The sequence below is a fragment of the Girardinichthys multiradiatus genome, chromosome 5 (genome assembly GCF_021462225.1).
Source record: "Girardinichthys multiradiatus isolate DD_20200921_A chromosome 5, DD_fGirMul_XY1, whole genome shotgun sequence".
Classification (NCBI taxonomy): Eukaryota; Metazoa; Chordata; class Actinopteri; order Cyprinodontiformes; family Goodeidae; genus Girardinichthys; species Girardinichthys multiradiatus.
In genome coordinates this window covers 42,089,022-42,109,808 of record NC_061798.1, presented here as the reverse complement: position 1 = coordinate 42,109,808, position 20,787 = coordinate 42,089,022, and the positions used below count along the sequence as shown (strand labels likewise).

The following is a 20,787-nucleotide window of genomic DNA, read 5'->3' as shown; positions in this document are numbered from 1 at the left end:
GAAATAGTTCTTTATGTGTAAACATCGATGAAAAAACAGACCTCTAGAGTATTTTTATTTTTTTGAAAATGTGAGCATGAAGTCATTGTATTCAGATCTTTCATCCTTGTATAGTTTAATGTGTAGTAACAACCCTGGGTATGAATACTTTTGCAAGACACCAAATTACTACCTAAGAGTATGGAAAACAAGTGAATGGAAGAATAGGGCGAAACACTGATTAAAATAAAATAAAAACTTACATCTGAAATTATAAAGTAACGAAAGGTTCAATTCAAGGACCACACAGCCCTTTCTGTCACTGGTGTGTGTGTGGGTCTATTGGATGTGTAAAAAAGAGAACAATTAATCCCTCCACCTCTTTCTGTTGCACAAAAAGGCTTTCTTCTTGCGTTTACACATGTCCTGTTGTCTGTTTCCACGTGTTCCAGCCACTTCCATAGTCCCGCCCCCGCTTTTCTCAACTCCGTCTCTGATTGGTCGAGCCATCAATTAATCTCGCGACAGCGGCTCCTCCCACCTCCAGGTTCGTCCTGACAGCTCTCTCCTGACGTTACAGGTTCCGCCCCAACACGGAAATGTGGGAAAGTGACAGGAGAAAGTTGTCATGGATATAAAGCGGTACTTTAATTTTCACCACATTCGTTAGAGACGTTGGCAATGTGGCCGACGGACGCCGGAAATGAAGAGAGAGTTCGACCTCTGTCGTTAGTTTAACAGCTTTGACTGAGTCTGTTGGATTGTGTCGGACCACCATGAAGCCGAGGGTTTTAGGGGTCATGAAGGGTCGCCTTCTGCTGTCTCTTCTTCTTCTGTCCTGCGAAAACAAACTACTTCAGGTAAACTTCACAACTTTTATCTGTTTCTCTCTCTGTCGTTACGGTTCGTGCTCTGCCGTTTATACGCAGCGGGGACTGGTGCAACTGGATTCTGCGGCTATTTCAGGCTCCAGTACAGTTGCCAGTTATTTGTTGATGGGTCGGTTTAAGAGTTTTGCTTGTTGATTGGACAGGAAAAAACACTCCTTGAACACAGCAATGCAGAATGTGTACGTGCGGGTTTTTTTTACGGGTCTGCGCGCTCACGACTGTCCCCTGTGCACGTTTTGGTTCTGCCGCGGTTCTGTTCGTCTGAACACCGGTGCGGTTACCAGTTGACGCCCCTCGCTGGGTAAACATGGGAGCGGTTTACGTACACAGACACACGGATGTCTGTCACCTGAGAGGACATCATTTGTCCCGTTGTCTCATCTCAGTCTAAGTTTTATTTCATTTACATAAACCTAAACCTATTATTAACATAAATCAAGGCTCAGCCTAACACTAATTTAAATATTTTCTGATTATTTACTATTTTGCAGACGTTTTAAATTTTTTTTTTAATTGTTGTAATCTATTAAAGACACTATGCAGTAGTGTATTTGCTTTCTCACTGACAAATGTATACAGACAATAAAAACACAGCAAAAATACTAAGTCTTAATAAAGTTAAAGTTTTAAAAAATCCCATCATTTTTTGGGCTGACATCACTGGAGGTACAATAAATGAGGGGGTGGGGAGAATCAGGATATCCTGCTGAATAAGGAACACAACACAATTATTCCGGCACCAACTCCCTGTGGGTCTGGACAGTGTAGCCCTGGCACTCCCACAACCATCTACAACTCATACTGTGGTGCAAACGTTGGATATGTGACTCGCTTGACGTCCTTCTGACACCAGACATAACTGCCCCTTTTCTTTCTTCTGTAATGCTTTAGGTTGGGGGAGTCCGATCAGTCACACTCCCAGAGTCCCTTCTGTTTGTCTCCACCCTGGACGGCAGTCTGCATGCCGTCTCCAAGCAGACAGGAGACATCAAATGGACTTTAAGAGAAGGTTTACATACATATATAATTGTGGCATCAATTCAGTTTTTCATTGTTATTGTGGTTTTTTTTTTTTAAATAAAATAATTTTTAAACATGTTTCAGACCCAGTTATTCAAGTGCCCAACTACCTCGCAGAGTAAGTAACGCACTCCTACAGACATACACATTTGGCTGGATCCTTTTCTACCCCAGATTTAAATGCATTTATAACCCAATTTGCTGAAAACGACTTTTGTCTGTTTTTTGCATTTTATCTTTAGATTTAGAATTTAGATTTGAATGTAGTTGCCTTAAATGGTTATGAAATTAGATCAAATCTTTATCTAAGGTTGTTGTTATGCCTGCCATTAGCATGTCTTGAATAATCCAGTCACAAGCAGATACACCTTAGTGTGTCAGTTTTTCTCTCATGCAAATTCTCTATCTGTGAACTGATTTCATTTTCACACTATCTGCAAAAAGGGCATGTAAATCCTCTAAAACCAGATTCATATTTTATTGCAGAACACATTTATTCAAACAACCTACATGTCAGTTGCTGCATGACAAAATCTTACCAGCTCGTTATATTTTACTCGTACTCGTCGTCTTTCGCTTCATCCAGGACCGGGTCGTGGGGGCAGCAGATTAGAAATTAGAGACGCCCAGACGTCCCTCTCCCCAGACACCTCCTCCAGCTCCTCCGGGGGGAGCCCAAGGTGTTCCCAGGCCAGCCGAGAGACATAGTCCCTCCAGCGTGTCCTGGGCCGTCCCCTGGGCCTCCTCCCAGTGGGACGTGCCTGGAACACCTCCCGAGGAAGGTGTCCAGGAGGCATCCAGTATAGATGCCCGAGCCACCTCAACTGGCTCCTGTCGATGTGGAGGAGCAGCGGCTCTACTCCGAGCTCCTCACCCTATCTCTAAGGGAATGCCCGGCCACCCTATGGAGGAAGCTCATTTCAGCCACTTGTATCCGGGATCTCGTTCTTTCGGTCATGACCCAAAGTTCATGGCCATAGGTGAGGGTAGGAACGTAGACCGACCGGTAAATTGAGAGCTTCACTTTTCGGCTCAGCTCTCTCTTCACCACAACGGACCGGCACAGCGCCCCCATCATTGTGGCAGCTGCATCGATCCGTCTGTCGATCTCCCGCTCCATTCTTCCCTCACTCGTGAACAAGACCCCGAGATACTTAAACTCCTCCACTTGAGGCAGGAACTCCCCTCCAACCTGAAGAGGACAAGCCACCCTTTTCCGGTCGAGAACCATGGCCTCGGACTTGGAGGAGCTGATCTTCATCCCAGCCGCTTCAATCTCGGCTGCGAACCGCCCCAGCGCATGCTGTAGGTCTTGGCTAGAGGGGGCCAGCAGGACCACGTCATCTGCAAAAAGAAGAGACGAAATCCACTGGTCCCCAAACCAGACCCCCTCCGGCCCTTGGCTGCGTCTAGAAATCCTGTCCATAAAAGTTATGAACAGGATCGGTGACAAAGGGCAGCCCTGCCCCTCCTTATATTTTAGACAAATGTTTTTCAAAAACAAATTAGACAATTTTTTAAACTGAACAACAAATTTGGAGAATTATTCAGTTCTTCTGAATGATAAGTGTTATGCCACACTTGGAAGTATCAGAAAGTTCAATTTTTATCCGTTTAATGATAAAAACAACTTTAAATAAAACAAACTTTTTGAAGTCGTTATCGTCTTCTGACTTCAATGTTTTTTGTCCCTTTAACATATGACAATTTAAACGTTTGCTTTTATAACTCCATGTATCTAACGCTCACAGCATCCACACAGCATGACGCTGGAGGCTGTTCAGAGTTGATGGGACGATGGATGGAGCTAAATGCAGGGCAGTCTTGGAGGAAAACTTGTTAAAGGCTTTAGGAAACAGAACCAATGACCAGCCAGAGCTACACTAGAATGGTTTATAGAATGGCCCAGTCAATGTTCAGAACTAAATTTAATAGAGACTCACAGGCAATACTTGACAATTGATGTTCACTGATGCTCTCAGTTCTTTCTGACTGAGCTTGAGATACTTTATAAAGAATAATTGGCAACGTTTCCATCTTTAGATGTCATACCTTTTTAAAATCACTTTAATGTGTTAACCTATCACATAAAATTCCGGTGGTTAAATACACTAAAGTTTGCGGTTGTGTTGTGACAAAATGTGAAAAATGTCAAGAGGTCTGAATACTTTTGCAAAGACTGTACGATCTTGTGTCTTTGGCTGGAATCCAGCTTTATCAACTTCCTCTTTTCATGAGCTTTTGCTCTGTTTAAATTTAACATTTGTCTGGAACTGTCTGCTTATTTGTAGGTTTATTTGTTGTTTAATTATCACTCATTGGTATTATGAACTTAGCAATAATATTATAAATGATTTATTCTACGGTTTCTCAAAGGATTAATACTTTGATCTGACTGTGGATGCTTTTCTTTTGTTTAATGTAGGCCTGGTTTTCTCCCAGATCCTAATGATGGCGGTTTGTATGTGCTTGAAGGAAAACACAAGGAGGGCTTGATGGTAATATTGTTTAGTTTGTGTCACATTTTGTTTCATGTTTAAAAAAAACAAAAACAAAACATTGATGCTTTTCTGTTTCCACAGAAATTGCCTTTTACCATCCCAGAGCTGGTCCAATCCGCACCCTGCAGAAGCTCTGATGGCATGCTCTACACAGGTCAGATATTATTGTATGCATTTCATCCTCATCCCGCATTTCTTGTTTATTTTTCTTCCAAGGAGCCAGAACGTCTTGCGGTCATTTTAGGTGGTCTTGATGTACCCAGTTCTTCAAGCTTTCTGACGTTTTCGTCTGGAGTTTTTCTCTGGACTAATTTTCTGCCCTTTATCAGCCTTAAAATGTACTGAAGAAGACCAGTTAGAAAGATTTAAAGAAAGTCTGGGTCTTGGAAGGCAAACTATACTGTTTTACTTTTACTCAGTGATGCTGTATGAGCACACGACTCACCTGACTGCTTTTTGCAGATAATCTACCTTCTTGCCATATGTGTGCATACAGGAAAAAAACATGACGTGTGGTTTGTAGTGGATCCTGAAACGGGCGAAAAGCAAACAAGTTTAACCACTTCCTCCTCTGAGTCCATCTGTCCCAACACTCCTCTGCTCTACATCGGACGCACCGGTTTGTTGCACACAGACAGCACCTCATGGGCCAGGCTCATGAGAGCCTGAGTGATATTAGCCTCGAGTTAATGAGTGCTTTTCTTTGTTTTTTCAGAGTATATGGTTACCATGTTTGATACTAAGACCCAAGAGCTTCGATGGAATGCTACGTACAACGATTATTCTGCTCATCCTTACGATGAGAAGCAAGACTACAGTACGTCTGTGCACACGCATTCAGAAAGTTCAACAAATCCAGTTTGTTTAACAACCTCAAGGACTTAAACATGATCTTAATGTACAGTTACCTGCAAAAGTCTTCCTACCTGTTGAACGTTTTCACGTATTACAACCATAAAACTCAATGTATGTTTTGGGGATTTCATGTGGTTGACCAACAGAAATGACACTGAATTGCAAAATAGAGAGGAAATGATGCATGCTTTTCAGTTTTGTTTACAAATAAAAATCTGAAAAGTGTGGCATGCATTTGGTCAGTACCCTGTACAATCACCTTTCACCGGAAATACAGTTGCAAGTCTTTTGGTGTGTGTCTCTACCAGCTTTGCTCATTTAGAAACTGGAATTTTTTGCAAATCTTTGCAATAAGGCTCAATTGGATTTTGGTCTGGGCTTTGACTGGGCCATTTTGACATATGTACATGCTTTGATCTAAACCATTTTAGCTTAGGTTATATGTAGGGTCCTGCTGGAAAGTGAACCTCTGCTCAAGTCTGAAGTATTTCTCAGCTTCAGGCATGTTGCTTCCCTGATTGCCTTGTATTTAACTTCATCCTTCTTTTATCAGCTCTAACCGGCTTCCATGTATCTGCTAAAGAAAAGCATCTCCAGAACATAATGGTGCCACCACTATGTTTAACTGTGGGTGTAGTGTATTTTGTGTGAATGTTATACTCCCGTCACACTATTGCGCACCTGCCCTTCATTTTAATAATGTAGAAAGACAAAATGCTGTTGGGAAATGGCTCAATAGCCAGGGTGCTATGGATTTTCTGGACATGTTGAAAAACTTCACCACATAAGCACCACATCTCTCACATGCCATGTATACCTTATATTTGCAGAGCTGCTACAGAATTGGTGCAACTGCGACTCAAATAAAGCAGCAGTGAGTCAATTATAACATTACTTAATCTCACTCTTTCTATGCAGGGACTTCACTTACCTCTGCATGCAGGATGCTTAAAACTGAACATGAAACTGACTCTATGAGTTGGATTAATTTGGCTAATAATTATTTGACAACTTGGGGGCACTTATAGAGCATTAAAATGTAATTCTTAGATCGTTGGTTGATCCTTAAATATGAGGAATAGAAATAAAAATTAGAGAATGATGTCGCTGCAACAGTAATGTTCCTTGTCCCGACGCAGGCGAACCGTGTAAATTCTACACCTTCGATTCCAATACATGCTCACTATTCATAACGGGAGCGTATCAGAGTGATTTGCACATACTTCAAAGACAGGACTTAATTTGCACAATTGCCCATCATTTCCTCATGTTAAGACTCATGTATACCATTTTGCCTAAAGGCCAGAAAGTTCCATTTTGGTTTTGTGTGACCAGGACACTTTCTTCCACATCTTTGCTGTATTCTCCACATTGCTTGTGGCAAAATACCAAGAGGTCTTCTTATGACTTCCTTTAAACCATAAATTTCTTCTTGCTGCTCTTGCATAAAGATCATTCGACCTCTGAAGGCGGTTGGCGGTTAGTTGCATTTATTTTTTTCAAAGTATCAAATTAGAATGTCACATTTCCAGTCCTGGAACTAACATTAAATAATCTTCCTCCAGAAATGGCTCATTTAGTGTCCAGCGGGGATGGTTTGATGGTGACGGTCGATAGGGAATCAGGTAGGCGGATCTGTGCGGTTTCTATGTTTCCTAACTTTAGTCTCAGCTGTCCAGCAGGGATTTTAAGTGTTTTGTTTTCTTGCCTTTCAGGCGATGTCCTGTGGACTCAAAACTATGGTTCGCCTGTTGTAGGGGTGTACCTCTACTATGAAGACTCACTGAGACATGCCCCTCATCTCTCGCTCGCCATAGAGACGCTACGCTTTCTCACCTTCTCCTCTGCCAAAGACCAGGCAGAAGCTCACTCTACACTAAAGTGGAGCTATCAGTTTGTGACGGAACAAGCCAGTGCTCAAACCCAGCTAATGTAAGAGAAACACTGAAGGTTGAGCTGATTTACTTTTATCGTTAATCCCTAATGGTGAACATAAGGGTCAGAAATTAACCTGCTTCTGAACTTGTCTTTGTACCCTCTTTTTGTTGTCAAGCTCCAATGTCTTCTTCTTTTATTCTCATTGCTGTAAGATGGCATGAGGTGAGAAAACAAAATACAATGAGTCACACTGAAAATTATAATGTGTTGCACAAGTATTCACCCCCTGTGAATGTTTTGAGTTTTGTCACAGAATTACAAACTTCGATGTATTAGATTTAAGTTGATGGACTAATACAAAATAGTGCATACCTGTGAATTGGAAGGAAATTGATACATTTTGCAAATAAAAATTGAAATAGTTTGCTGTGAATTTGAAATTAGTCCTTAGTGAGTCAATACTTAGATGAGCAACCTTCACTGCAATTACAACTGCCAGTCGTCTGAGGTATGTCTCGTTTGGGTGTACACAGAGATGTAGTTTTTGCCCATTTTTATCTAAAAGATGTATCCATCTTCGCATTAACTATTGTCAGCTTCCCTGTGCTATCAGAAGAAAAGCATCACCACAGCATGATGCTGCCACTACTATGTTTCTCCTAGGAGTTGGACTTGGTTAGGGTGATGAGCCATGTCAGCTTTTCGCCTCACATAGTGTTTTGCCATAGAAGTTTGATCTCATCTGACCAGATCACCATCTTGCATGTTGCTCTGTACTCTACATGGCTTGTAGCTAACTGCAAATAGGACTTCTTATGGCTTTCCTTCAACAGCGATGTTCTTCTAGCCACCCTTTCATGAAGGCCATATTTGTAGAATGCATGACTAATAGTTATCCTGTCAACAGATTCTCCCACCTGAGCTGTGGATCTCTGCAACTCTTCAATGAGCTTCTTGGGCTCCTTCACTGCAAATGTTCTCCTGGTCTGACTTATCATTTTAATGTGGATGGCCACTTGTACAATACTATTTTCATTTTCAGATAATGTGTCAAACAGTGCCACGATAAATGTTCAAAACTTATTATCGTTATTATTTTACAACCTAAACCTGCTTTAAACCTCTCCAGAACGTTATCCCCACAATGTTTCCTGAGGTCCTTGTTCTCCAAGATAATAGTTCACTAATGTTCTCAAAAAAAAAACTACTAAGGCCTTCACAGGACAGCTATATAGATATGCTGAAAATAAAATACACAACAGTGGACTCTATTTACTTATTATGTGACTTCTGGTGATTTTTGTTGCCCAGGATTTTATAAAGGGGGATTGGATTAATGGCGGTTGAATGCATTTGCAAGCTCCAATTTTTAAATTTTATTATTGAAAGCCATGTATCTATCTTCTTCCTTCTACTTCTCAATTATCTGGACAATCACACATACTCCCAGTGAATTACATTGAAGTTTGTAGTCATACCCTGACAAAAAGGGGAAGGAGTTCAAGAAGTACAGGTGTTTGAATACTTTGCAAGGCACTGTATGTCTCTTTGGTCTGATTTTAAACCTGGTGGGTGGGGGACAGGAGACAAGGAGACAGACAGAGGCAGTTTAGGCACCGAGATGGAACTGAATTGGGGACTAAAAGGCGTTTCTCTACCAACAAGGCAGAGACACAACTGAAATTGTCACTAAAGTAACAAAAAAACAAAAATGTTCTTTTCTTCAGACCCACTCTCTATGTCGGAAAACTTGACTCCCACCTTTATGCTTCAACTTCACTCGTCCATCGTGGAGTGTCACTGGTGGTGAGTGCAGCACATAATACTACACCTTGCTCTAACAAAGGTCACTAATAATCCTCTTTTCTGACTAGACTGCAGATCAGATCAGGTATGACAGGGTGAGGACAAGGACCGAGGTATGGTGACTGCTCTGTGCTTTCTGTTGCCATGGCAGCCCCGGGGACTGACGCTGGCTCGGATCGAGGGTCCGGTGACGGCCGGGGTGACGGTCAGTCAGAGAGGGGAATGTGAGATCACTCCTTCCACTGATGTTCAGTATCCACCAGGGAGCACAACCAGCCAGAAGAACCACTGGCTGCTAATAGGTGACGACACACTGACAGTTTGACAGCCTCCAATGACAGATCAGATGTAAAACAATCAAGACAGCGGCAAATTTATGTATGGTTATCAATATGTTCACAAAAAGCCTGTCATGCTAATACAAAAAAAGCCATTTTTAATATAAGACCTCCAGAAATCCAGGATAACTAAACTAACCTCTTTAGATTGAAAATATGAATAAAAGGCAGATGATTTAAAACTACTGAACATTACTGTATGATGTTTTCATACTATAGGCCACCATGAGGTCCCTCCATTAGCCCACACAACCATGCTGAGGGATTTTCCAGCCAACCTGCAGCATTCTGGTGAGGCCGTCATCCCACCTCGAACGTCTGCCTCTCCCGTCTCCTCTGCATCCTACTACCATCAGCGCTATGTGAGTCGACATTATGTCTACATTTGCTTTGAAAAACAAAAGATTCAGATATGGATCCTCATCATGCATCTGTTGTTTTTGGTTATGTGTTTTAGTTTCAGACTGATGCTGGCAGCCACAGTGACCAGAAAGGAGAGGTTAGTGGGAAGACCACAGGGCAGACTCAGAGGCCAGCCGCCGTGTTGCCCGTCTACCTGACGGAGGACCGTCTGATGCTGGCGGTTCTGACGATGCTGGTTGGAGGATGGCTTGCCTTCATGTTCACTCTCCCTCTTGTGAGTTCACGTGTGATGGTCAGCATTTGTTTAAAAGCATTGAAAGACACATGCTTGTTAGTTACAGGCTGATCTCTTTGCAGCTGGTGAAAGATGAACATCAGAGGAAACACACTCCTTGAGTTTCTCCAGCTTTTCTTTATCCAGGGTTTCTATTCTAAGAAAAGCTGTTTGCTGAAATAAGAGGATCCTTTAAATGTACAGTTCCACTCAGAAGTCTAGGTACACTCATCATTGGCACAAATATCATAGAAGTTTGGACTTTTGGTGTTTTTATTTGAACCATTCTTTTCTTTTTAGAGTGGACTAATCATATATAATATAAATAAGTTATATTAATACGTTTTGGGTGCATATATTTGCATTTGCTGTGGATTTGATCTAATCCATTGAATATATGTCCCTTTGCAGGTTACAGAGAAACCACACACTTTGTATATAGCCTTGATTGATCTTCTGGCATTATTCTGTCTGGATTTCTGACCACTCTTCTTAGCAGAAATGGTAGAACTTAGTGGGTGGTTTCCTGCACAGACTACGCTTGTAAACATGACCTATAATTTTCTGACTCCTGTCATACCTGGAAAGTGACTTAATATTAGGGTCCCATGTTGTTTAAAAGCACAAGGTTAAATTTTGAGTAAGGCTGCACGGTATTGGAAAAAACAGGACATTTTTATTTTATTATTGAATAGAGTGATAATCCTATCGATTTATACATCTTGCGTACTTTTCTTTTATTTTCTCCATCATCATCCTCCTTGAGCTTTAGCATCCTGGTTACTTGGATCCATCGCAGATGTGGGCAATGAGGCCACTTTTTTACACATTATACAAGAAAAATGTTTTGCCTAGACAATGTATAAAGAAGAAGCTGCAAGAACACAAAGCCATCCATTTTTTCTTACAACCCTGGAAAAGTTTATTCCGTTCTTGCTGAGTTTATAAAGACATTTAAACACAATGTAAGATCATCCAAGCAAACGAATAGATTATTTGCAAGGAGAGTCTGAATGCATGGTCCGTGAAATATAAAACCAAACAAATCCAGAATTCAAGCAGTGATTTGGATGTGCAAGTGCAGTTCAGCATATTGTCCTCTAGTGCTGAGGGTTTAATTGTTGAATTTTCTGGGTTTCTACCTGGATGTTCATACCCACAAGGGACCAACATAAGCAGGAATACGATCTTCTGTACACCAACAAAGCTTTACTCCAGTGTCCATGATAAACATCTAATCCTACAGCGTAGAACATGGAGCCAAAAAATATAAAAAAACAGAAAAAAAATTAATTTGGCTTTTTTAATTTTACTGGAGAGCACCAGATGGCAAGCAGCGCAGTTGCTCGGCCTCCCTCTCCAACCACACTGCATTACATGCTTGATTACCTGGTCCTCTGTAGGCTTCTTAGCATGCATGAAATGCAACAAAACAAGTGCAGTAACCGTTAAAGCATTTCAGAATCATACTGTACAGCTAAGAATACACAAATTGCTATACAGTGGTCCATAGTGGTGGGATCTGGGCTTGAATTCTGCTCTGTAATGAACAGTTTCCATGCTTGTTTCTGCAGCGTAAAGCTCAGCAGCTGAAAGCTCAAAGACAGCTGGAGGAGGTCTTTCAGTCTCGTCTTCAACAAATGCAGACCAGCATGCAGACAAATCTTCAGCCAGTCACCTTGGTTTCTGCAGATGGGAGCATGTCAATTGACCCAAACATCACAACTGGTAAGAAACTTTCACTGTTTTCTGTTCCTGTTTTTGCAGGTGATGTTTTTCTTGTATTTAAAAAAAATAAAGAGGGAACTAAGGTCTGCAACAAAATGACTAAGCAGTATTTTTCTCTTTAAGCACTGAGCTATTTACTCCTAAATGAACCTTTTTTGTATTTCTGATTTTCTCTGTTTAGATTCTCCGGCTGCATCAAATGATGATTCTTCTAATCTCCAGAATCACAACAGAAGAATTTCAGATTCAGATAAAAACGGCTCAGTTGATCTCAAACCTTCAGCCGGTGAGACATAAAGCTGTTTCAGTGTTTTCCTTGTTATAACATACATGGACAAAACTTCTTTCATTATTAATATTGAGAACAAATGCTTACAAATGCTTTAATGGGTTATAAATACGTGTCATTTGCATATTTATTTCAGCAGAAAGTGGTAATGAAGTGCTGGTAGGAAAAATCTCCTTTACACCAACCGATGTTCTCGGACATGGCACAGCTGGAACCTTTGTCTTTAGGTAGAGTAATGCATTGTATCACGAAACCCTTTCAGCTAATGAACGAATCACTAAATGTTAAGTGTTTATTTCTGGACTATTACTAGAGAATATACAGGGACTTGGTTTCATAAAGGTTTAATTGGCGTCTTCTAGTCTAATCTAATTTAATCTAATTACAGTGTTTTTATACTAGAGCCACAGTCACACAATCACACTCACAAATGTGCACAGCATATTGGTAGGCAGTTTGGGGTTAAGTGCCTTGCCCAGGGGCACATTGACATGTGGCAGGATAAAGTTGGAGCCAGCGTGGTAAGAGTACTTAACCCTAAATTAGTTGCTAACCTCATTTAACCCCAAACACTGAACATCTACCAGGCAAGCCTACCAAGACACATAAACTTACAGGATGGGCAATGGAGAACATTAATCAGAGAACCAGTCGAGAAGCACATGGTAACTCTGGAGGAGCTGTACAGATCCACAGTTCAGGTGGGAGAATCTGTGTCTCTAAAAATCCAGCCTTTACAGAAGAGTGGCACAAAGAAAGCTGCTGTTGTAAAAAAAAAAAAAAAAGGCCAGAAAAGTTCCTTTTATTGTTTGCAACAATCCTGACTGGGCAGAAACGTCTGCCTGCACAAAGCCGGTGGAGACGCACCTCAAAAGACTTGCGGCTCTAAATAAACAGGGATCTCTATTTGCTCTCCATAATTATTTATGACTTTGTATTGATCAGTCACATCCCAATGAAACACAGTAAATGTTGAAAGACTAAAGGGCAATGAATACTTTTGCAAGGCATTGTATAACTTTAGGGTCAGAAAATAACAAAAAAAAAAGATGTGATTCTTTGCATTATAACTTAAAAACATGTACCCTGTATTAATAAACTCTTCTTACTGAGCAGCTTCCTTAGATAAAAGTTATTGCTTGTCTTGAACTTCAGGGGCAGCTTTGATGGACGGAACATTGCTGTTAAGAGAGTCCTGCCGGAGTGTTTTGAGGTAGCCGAGCGAGAGGTGCAGCTTCTCCGGGAATCCGACACACACCCAAACGTCATCCGGTACTTCTGCACAGAGAGAGACCACCTCTTCACCTACATCGCCATCGAGCTTTGTGCTGCAACCCTGCAACAGGTCAGCACCGCAGCACAGAGTTCGTGAAGCGTTTTATGCATCCTTACACCAGGAGTTCATGTATCCGTCTGATTGTGCTCTTTGTAGTACGTAGAGGATTCCTCTTGTTTTCCTGAGCTGGATCATATAAGCCTCCTGGAGCAGACCATGTGTGGCCTCACTCATCTGCACTCACTCAGTATAGGTCTGAAATGGATCATCTTATCATTTCATCACCAAATTTTAAATATTCTTTATCCTCATCTAAAGAAACTGTTTTTCAGCTGGAAATTCAAGTTCTTCCCTCTTTTCTTTACGTAGTCCATCGTGACCTAAAGCCCAGAAACATTCTCCTCTCTGGTCCAAATGCCCTGGGTCAAGTTCGGGCTCTCATCTCTGACTTTGGACTCTGTAAGAAGATCCCAGACGGTCGGAGCAGCTTTTCATTGCGCTCTGGAATACCGGGAACTGAAGGATGGATAGCTCCCGAAGTGCTGCGAGATACACCTGGAAATAAACCTGTAAGGAAGACTGAACTAACCTAATGTATGCGCTCCTGTTGTCAGGCTCCTAAATATGCTTGGAGTCTGTTTCTGTGAGATTCACACTCCGCCCGCCATCTTTCCAGACATCAGCAGTGGACGTGTTCTCAGCAGGATGTGTGTTTTACTATGTGGTCAGCAGAGGGCAGCATCCTTTTGGCGATGCTCTGAGACGTCAGGTCAACATCCTTTCAGGAGAGTATTCCCTCTCACACTTCATGGATGATATTCACGGTGAGGGCAGTTTAAATATTTTGGGTCATATGACCTTTTATTCCCTTCACTGTCATTTACTATAATGTGGATCTGCTGATGTTTTTGTGGTTTATATGGCTGTGAAATGGCTTAACAAGTCTTAATTAGACTCTCTTTTATATATTTGGTAATAGAAGTTCATGTTTGACTCAAAATGTGTTAGGTGCCCAGCTCCCGTGGCTTTAAAACAAGCCCACATCATCATCACTTCACCACCGTGCTTGACAGTTGATATGAGGTGCTGTTCTTTCTCCACACAATGGCCCAGTCCAATATGGCAGTTCTGAGGAAATCTTTCCAGAGGTCTTTTAGTTTGTTCAGATCCAATCCTGGTGTTCTCTCCAGACAAGCAATAGTTTTTCAAGGAGGATAACTTCTTTGTTGTCAGAGTTTTAAAAAAATCTCCCAAAGTTTCTGAACTCTTATAGTAAAAATCTCAGAAGTCAAGGCAGTGAAATAGTGGAAAGGTTAAAACACTGTAAAAAACTGGGTGGCAAAACCTTATGCAAATTAGAGGCTTTATTTTGCTACAAGTGACTGGAAAAAGTTTTCAGACCAAAACAGGCTTTTTTCATATGCAATAAAATCTCTACCCTGTAGATTGGGAAACACCTTCTCTGTGAGAAGTTTGAAAGACTTCTTGGATCAGAAAACCAGTCATCTATAACGTTTCTGGTCTTTTAATAGAATTGGACCATCATGTGTACATTGAATGTGCTGAGTCTGCACTTTTAGCATCATATAAGGGATGCCAGTTTCACTTCAGAGTTCAAACTCCAGCTAAACTCAGGTGTTACTGCAGAGAAGCTGTGTGATTTAGTATTTTTAATTAATAATTAATTCTTCATTGATTAAACCTTTTGTTTATTCATAGATAATCTTTAACCTTTTAAAATGTAAAATATGTCCTCTAAGATGTAAAGATTAATATGTGTTATAATATTCATCCTTTGCGAAAAATCTCTCTCTCTGTGGACAGATTGACTTCAGATTGTGTGAAAATGTCCATTTTAAATCCGGCAGCAACAATCACCTTTTTAAAGATAATTACTAATGTCTTCCTCCCCTAGTATTAATACACATTTAGATCCCCCTGAGCAGCAAACCTCTGATTTTACTGATGCTCAGATATTTGATTTAAAACGAACCCCCTTGCTCCAGTGACAGGATACTCTTAGTGTTTCACTCACTGTTCCAACATTTGTCTTAATTTTTTTAAAACAGGTTGTATTTAAATTATTACAAGACAAGGTAACAATCAACAAATGTAAATATAGTCTTTCTGAGTGTAGTCACTCAGCTGGTTAGGAGATTTCTTGATGGTCACAATAGTTTCCTTGTATAAGAATGACCAACGAGGACTTGATTTAAAAGCCCAGTCAGACCCTCAGTTTAAATTGACTCATATTTAACTAAAAATGATACGAACCTGGAAATCACATGCGTCTCGTTCTGTTAGATGATGTCATAGCGAAGGATCTGATTGAGCAAATGATCAGCGCTGATGCAGATTCACGGCCCTCCACCGCATGCGTGCTCAAACATCCGTTCTTCTGGAGCCCTGAGAAGCAGCTGCTCTTTTTCCAGGTGCTGCACAACGTTTCCACCAATCACAAAGCAGTTTTGTCATCAAGAGAGGTTTCTGCTTCATTTATGCTCAGTTTTGACCTGTGTTTTTCCGTATTCCTCCTTGTTGAAAGGATGTCAGCGACCGCATAGAGAAGGAGCCGGCTGAAAGCCCGATTGTGGTCCGATTGGAGACAGCAGGAAGAGCAGTAGTCCGAACCAACTGGAGGATGCACATCTCTGTCCCTCTACAGACAGGTGCAGTGCCGTGCAAAAATGTCTAAACTTCTTTAAATGTTCGCACATCAAAACACATGTTTTGGGATTTATATGCAAAGTAACTGGAAGTCACCCACCACATGTCCAAATAACCATGGCAACGGTGCTGTGATAGTCCGAATTGTCTCCTTTCGTCAGAAAAATGCTAAGACACCATGAGGGATGTTTGTAGTCAGTTACAGCAAACCAGCGACTACTTCAATGACATTAGTTCAGGGATGACTGTTAAATACCCGACCTGTCAGTCAGCTCCATCTGAAAAGCTCAAGTAAAGGACCGCAGCGTAGTGAGAACTGGAACTGGCACCGGTGCCGCACGGTTCTGGTTTCTCTCTGTAACACTGAGCCCAGCTCCGTGCAGAGCTCCAAAATAATTGCCCATGGACATTTAAATCAGCTAATAATCCATGCATCATCATGTACCAGGAGGTCAGTATGATCTCTGAATAAAACGCTCCAACCAACTTCTTCCATTGGCGATGTCCTCCAGCTGAGCCAAAGCTGCCATCGTTCCGCAATTACGCGCAACTTTACGCAGCTGTTTATGGACGTGATTATCTCCAGCTTGTCCACCTTAGGAATCATCAAGCCTGACTTCTTAGGACTTAATCTGCTCACCCGACTCAGTTTTCTTTTTCTGTGAGAAGGAAAGCGTCCCTTAGATGATTCATACACATTTTATGTTCCTCAGCGCACAGACCGATGAGCATTTCCATCTACAAGTGACAAAAACAGAGGAAGTTTCACAGTTTACATACGGCTGAGGTTGTTTCTGTCATTCCGAGGTGTGTTAAGTTATTGTATGACGAGAAATGTTATTTCCTCGCTCTGGTTTAAACCATAAAAGCTTAAACTAATAAAAAAACATCAGGTTTGATGCTCCATGAATTAAATAAAGCTGGAAGGGAGGCTCAGTTTTCTGTAGTTTATTATTGTTGATTGAAAAAGTTTTGCACATTTTCACGCAACATTTAGTTTTGTACATGGCGAGTTGTGCGTAAAACATTGTGCTGCAACGTTTTTAAGGATCCAAACCACTTCGAACATGAGGCCCCTGGGCTTTAGACTCACAACACCATGATGCTGTTTGTTCTCTAATGAATCTCTGAGGCCGTCTCAGAACAGCTGATACTTAATCACACAACGGTGGAAGCTATTTAGATGGCTCCTGTAGCAACCAGTTGCACTGGGTTGTATTTAGGGGTATCTGAATAAAGGAGGCTGAATTCAAGTGCATGCTAGACTTTTTTTGGGATTTTTGTGAGTAAAAGCTTTGCGCCACTTTGTGTTTGTCTATCACAAAAAATCCGAATGAAATGCAATGAAAGTTTGTGATTGTAATGCAATAGAATATTTTAGAAACAATTTAAGGGGTGTGAATATTTTTGCAAAGCACTGCATGCTAAGGTAAAAACATTTAACTGTACACCTGAGTAGAAAATAGAGATTTCAGTTGTTGGGTAACTTTCTCCCTGCAGATTTGAGGCGGTTCCGGACGTACAAAGGAAACTCTGTAAGAGATCTGCTCAGAGCCATGAGGAACAAGGTCGGCCCACATGTTGTCTTGTCTACCGAGTACAGTCACACACATCTTCACACTCTTAGTACGATCATGTTCTGCTCTCCAAATGTCACAGAAGCATCACTACCACGAGCTGCCTCCGGAGGTTCAGGACACCCTCGGTGAGCTGCCCGAAGGCTTCGTCGGCTACTTCACCTCCCGGTTTCCACGGTTACTGATGCACACGCATGCCGCCCTGCAAATCTGCGCCTACGAGAGGCTGTTTCACCCCTACTATCTACCACCCAAAGCCAAATAGCTGTCACTCAGCACTCCACGTTTTATGCACAGAAAGAAAAAGAGCCTTTGAGGGTACCCCATTATTGCTTTTGTAAAGCCTACACTGTTTCGGGGGGGAAGTTATAGTGCTGTGAAAACGTTTTTATATGCCTTTGGAAGATTTTAAAATTATTTTTATTGTGTTTTATTATACCTCTCCTTCATAAAGTCTGGAAACAGTTTAATAAAACAGCATTTTTATTGAAAACAAAACGTTGCTGAGAAATAAGACCCTAAACCAAATAAGACTAACATTATAACCGACTCCTGGTAAAGATGTGAAGAGCCTTAAAATGAATAAATGTTTTGCTTAAGTAGATTAATCTCAGTTTGCTGCAGTTCCCTTACCACCTCTCTCACTGCGGCTGCAGGTTCAAGCACTTTTAGACTTTGAAAGATTAACACACACCTGCCTTACATGAATGGGTAGGTTCTTTTGTCTTTCCCATTTTGAACAGTGGCTAAGAGAAATAAGCCTCTGTGTGTGTGGTCATAGTTATACCCCATGGAAATGTATTAATTAGGTAATGAATTAATAAGCTCTTTAAGACTCATCAGCTAATAAGTATTATTTCATTGTATTTATTTAGTGCCAATCCACAACAAATGTCATCTGAAGGCCTTTAGAAAACAAAGGTCAATCCAATCAGACAGATTCCATATTAATTATATTAAGACACAAATTCTTAGATGTGTTTACCGCTGCCACCACAGTTTTCATTTACAGGCTGGTTTTGGAGGTCCAGATTATATTCGACTAAACTAAATTTGTCCTACAAAAACCATGATTAATATTTAGTAGGAATAGTTGAGGTCACATTTTCTTTAGCGTTGTAATGGTTTTGACAGGATCATTAAGTGTGATTTATTTAATTTATCACATTTTTAGTGTTTTTTTTTTTTACATTTTTCTTGTTTAAAGACTTCAAACAAGTCTCAAATTAATTTAATTAGTGGTTTCCTCTGACCAACATGTCAAGATTAATGAGTCGGTTCCAAGAGAAAGTTCTCTGGAGGATGTTGCTAGTGGAGACCATCTCCAGCAAGATCTAATCAGACGTTTTCTTCTTCTCAATAAACGTTCTACATTTTTATTTTAAGGACTTTAAAACATTTTCTAATGTGAGAATAGTGCAATAAAAGATTATTTTCTTTTCAGACTTTTTTCACATAGTTACCAGGAATTGCCAGTAAATGTATGATACAAGTGTAATAAATAGCACAAAATACTCCAGACTAAAAATAAAGACACTTTAACTGTTAAAATAACTATAAAGCTGTGTCTAAAACAAATGTAACACTTTTTTGTTACTTTCACAATGATAGTAAAGAATTCAAATCAGGAGGCCAAAAAATGGCTTAAATTAAAATATTTTTTAAAACCAAAAATAGATTTGAATGAAATTCAGAAACTTCTAGTGTTGAATTTAGCACACAAACTTTGTCGCAGCACTGTGGGTCGAAGAAACACTGGACACACCTAATGTAATAAAAAATAAAACATAAAAAACTCTTTAAGGTTTTACATGTTTACTCCATTGAAGCAGTTAAATGTTGCTTTGTATCGTTGATGGTAGCGACACTGACTCACTCAGCTGTGATCCTTATCCCCTCAATGAAGGTAGAACACCAAGCATTTCAAACTGGATCACAGATGTAATTCAGACAAAGACGAAACGCACCTGAAAAATCTGATTAACAAACAGCTCTGGTGATTTAGCGCTTAATAACGTCCGTCTGAACGGACGGTTCCAGACCTGTGGCGATTCTGTTGGAACAACATGAAAGATCGCCATATTTCTGCCACATAAATGCTTATTTTCCTTCTGAAAACTGCTGGATGTTAAGCTTGTTTTTTTTGTTTCTTTACCAGCATGAATGATGAAAGATAAACTTTTGTACTTTTTTTGAATGAGCGAATTAAAGTAATGCTTTGGGTGTGCCAAAGAATTAAATGAACAAGTCTGATTTTTATTGTTTCGTGTTGTACCCTAAATTGCTGTAAACTGCAGAAATCGAGGGATATTAGACAAAAGAAATGATCTGACCACAGATGGCATACAGTTCTGTGCAAATGTTTTAGACCACTACTAGTTTTCTATACTTTCAACCAGCCAGACTTTCTTGTAATCTCTTGAAGTGGTTTTGATCCTTAAACAATGAGGAAATTAGACAAGCAGAGGGCAAAAGATGATGCATCCTGTCTCCTAAAGGACATATACAGCAGTCATGTGTTACGGGATTAGGGATAGAAAATCGACCAAAAACACGACACGGGACCAGAGAGATGCATTGTCCTCCTTATTGGTGCCAAAATCTAATTTCCTCTGTGAAAATCTGTTCATGTTATCTTTGGTATTTTTCAAGGACTCAAAAAAGGAAAGGCAACAAATTGTCTCTATGACAGGCCAATTTGAAGCTGTTAGCCAAGTTGTGTGGCAGGTGTAGACACAACTGTTGGTTCCTTTGGCAATATTAGGAGCTTTTTAATGTCTGAATGGTTCATAGGTCAGAGTTAAGTAAAACAAAAACAGAAATTTGATTAAATTGTCGTTTTGAAGGGAACATTCCTTTGAAAAAACTTGCTAATTTGTTATATTTTTAAGAAGGCTATTGAATGGCTGGCTTTATTAAGTGGTGATGCAAATTATTTGTTGATCAATACACAAATGAGATGTTTTTCTGGCAAATATTACATATTCAGTTAGTTGTGAGACGTCAGGCCACTCAGTCCAAATGAACAGAGTCCCACAGTCCCTCTTAGACTGCTCCCCATTTGGCACTGGTGTGAAGGCGGTGTGGACAGCTCAAATGACATCATGCAATATTTTAAGCAGCGTCAGGGTTACCAAGGAACACCGCGTAATCCATCATCTTAAAATAGAAACAGTACGACACAACTGCAAACCTAACAAGACATGGCCGTCCACCTGGACCGACAGGCCGGGCAAGGAGCGCATTAATCAGAAGAGCAATCAGGAGACACATGGTACCTCTGGAGGAGCTACAAAGATCCACAACTCAAGTGGAGAAATTTGTAAGTACGCAAATTTTTTGTTGT

At 40.6% G+C, this 20,787-nt stretch overlaps 1 protein-coding gene across 2 annotated transcripts; it reads left to right on the top strand.

The window, feature by feature from the left end:
• The first annotated feature begins 310 nt into the window (after positions 1 to 310).
• ern2 (endoplasmic reticulum to nucleus signaling 2) lies at positions 311 to 19,685 on the top strand. Of its 2 annotated transcripts, none has more exons than XM_047366268.1 (24): positions 311 to 839; positions 1,761 to 1,878; positions 1,974 to 2,007; positions 4,315 to 4,387; positions 4,472 to 4,544; positions 4,887 to 5,009; positions 5,106 to 5,207; positions 6,811 to 6,870; positions 6,961 to 7,177; positions 8,851 to 8,929; positions 9,081 to 9,231; positions 9,487 to 9,629; positions 9,725 to 9,904; positions 11,479 to 11,632; positions 11,814 to 11,918; positions 12,061 to 12,148; positions 13,077 to 13,266; positions 13,354 to 13,450; positions 13,567 to 13,766; positions 13,874 to 14,021; positions 15,502 to 15,629; positions 15,743 to 15,866; positions 17,365 to 17,432; positions 17,524 to 19,685. In XM_047366268.1, exons 1-24 carry the CDS (start codon positions 756 to 758, stop codon positions 17,704 to 17,706), a joined length of 2,922 nt encoding a protein of 973 aa, XP_047222224.1. In that variant the 5' UTR covers positions 311 to 755; the 3' UTR covers positions 17,707 to 19,685. The 2 variants fall into 2 exon arrangements, with proteins under 2 accessions (XP_047222224.1, XP_047222223.1); XM_047366267.1 differs by having other exon boundaries at positions 312 to 839; positions 12,058 to 12,148.
• The last annotated feature ends 1,102 nt before the right edge of the window (positions 19,686 to 20,787 follow it).

Excerpts from the sequence above, each read along its gene's own strand:
- ern2 (XM_047366267.1), top strand. The coding sequence starts at position 756 with ATGAAGCCGAGGGTTTTAGGGGTCATGAAGGGTCGCCTTCTGCTGTCT. Across the intron at positions 13,767-13,873 it reads ATACACCTGGAAATAAACCT|ACATCAGCAGTGGACGTGTT; the intron begins GTAAGGAAGACT and ends CCATCTTTCCAG. Across the intron at positions 17,433-17,523 it reads TCAGAGCCATGAGGAACAAG|AAGCATCACTACCACGAGCT; the intron begins GTCGGCCCACAT and ends CAAATGTCACAG.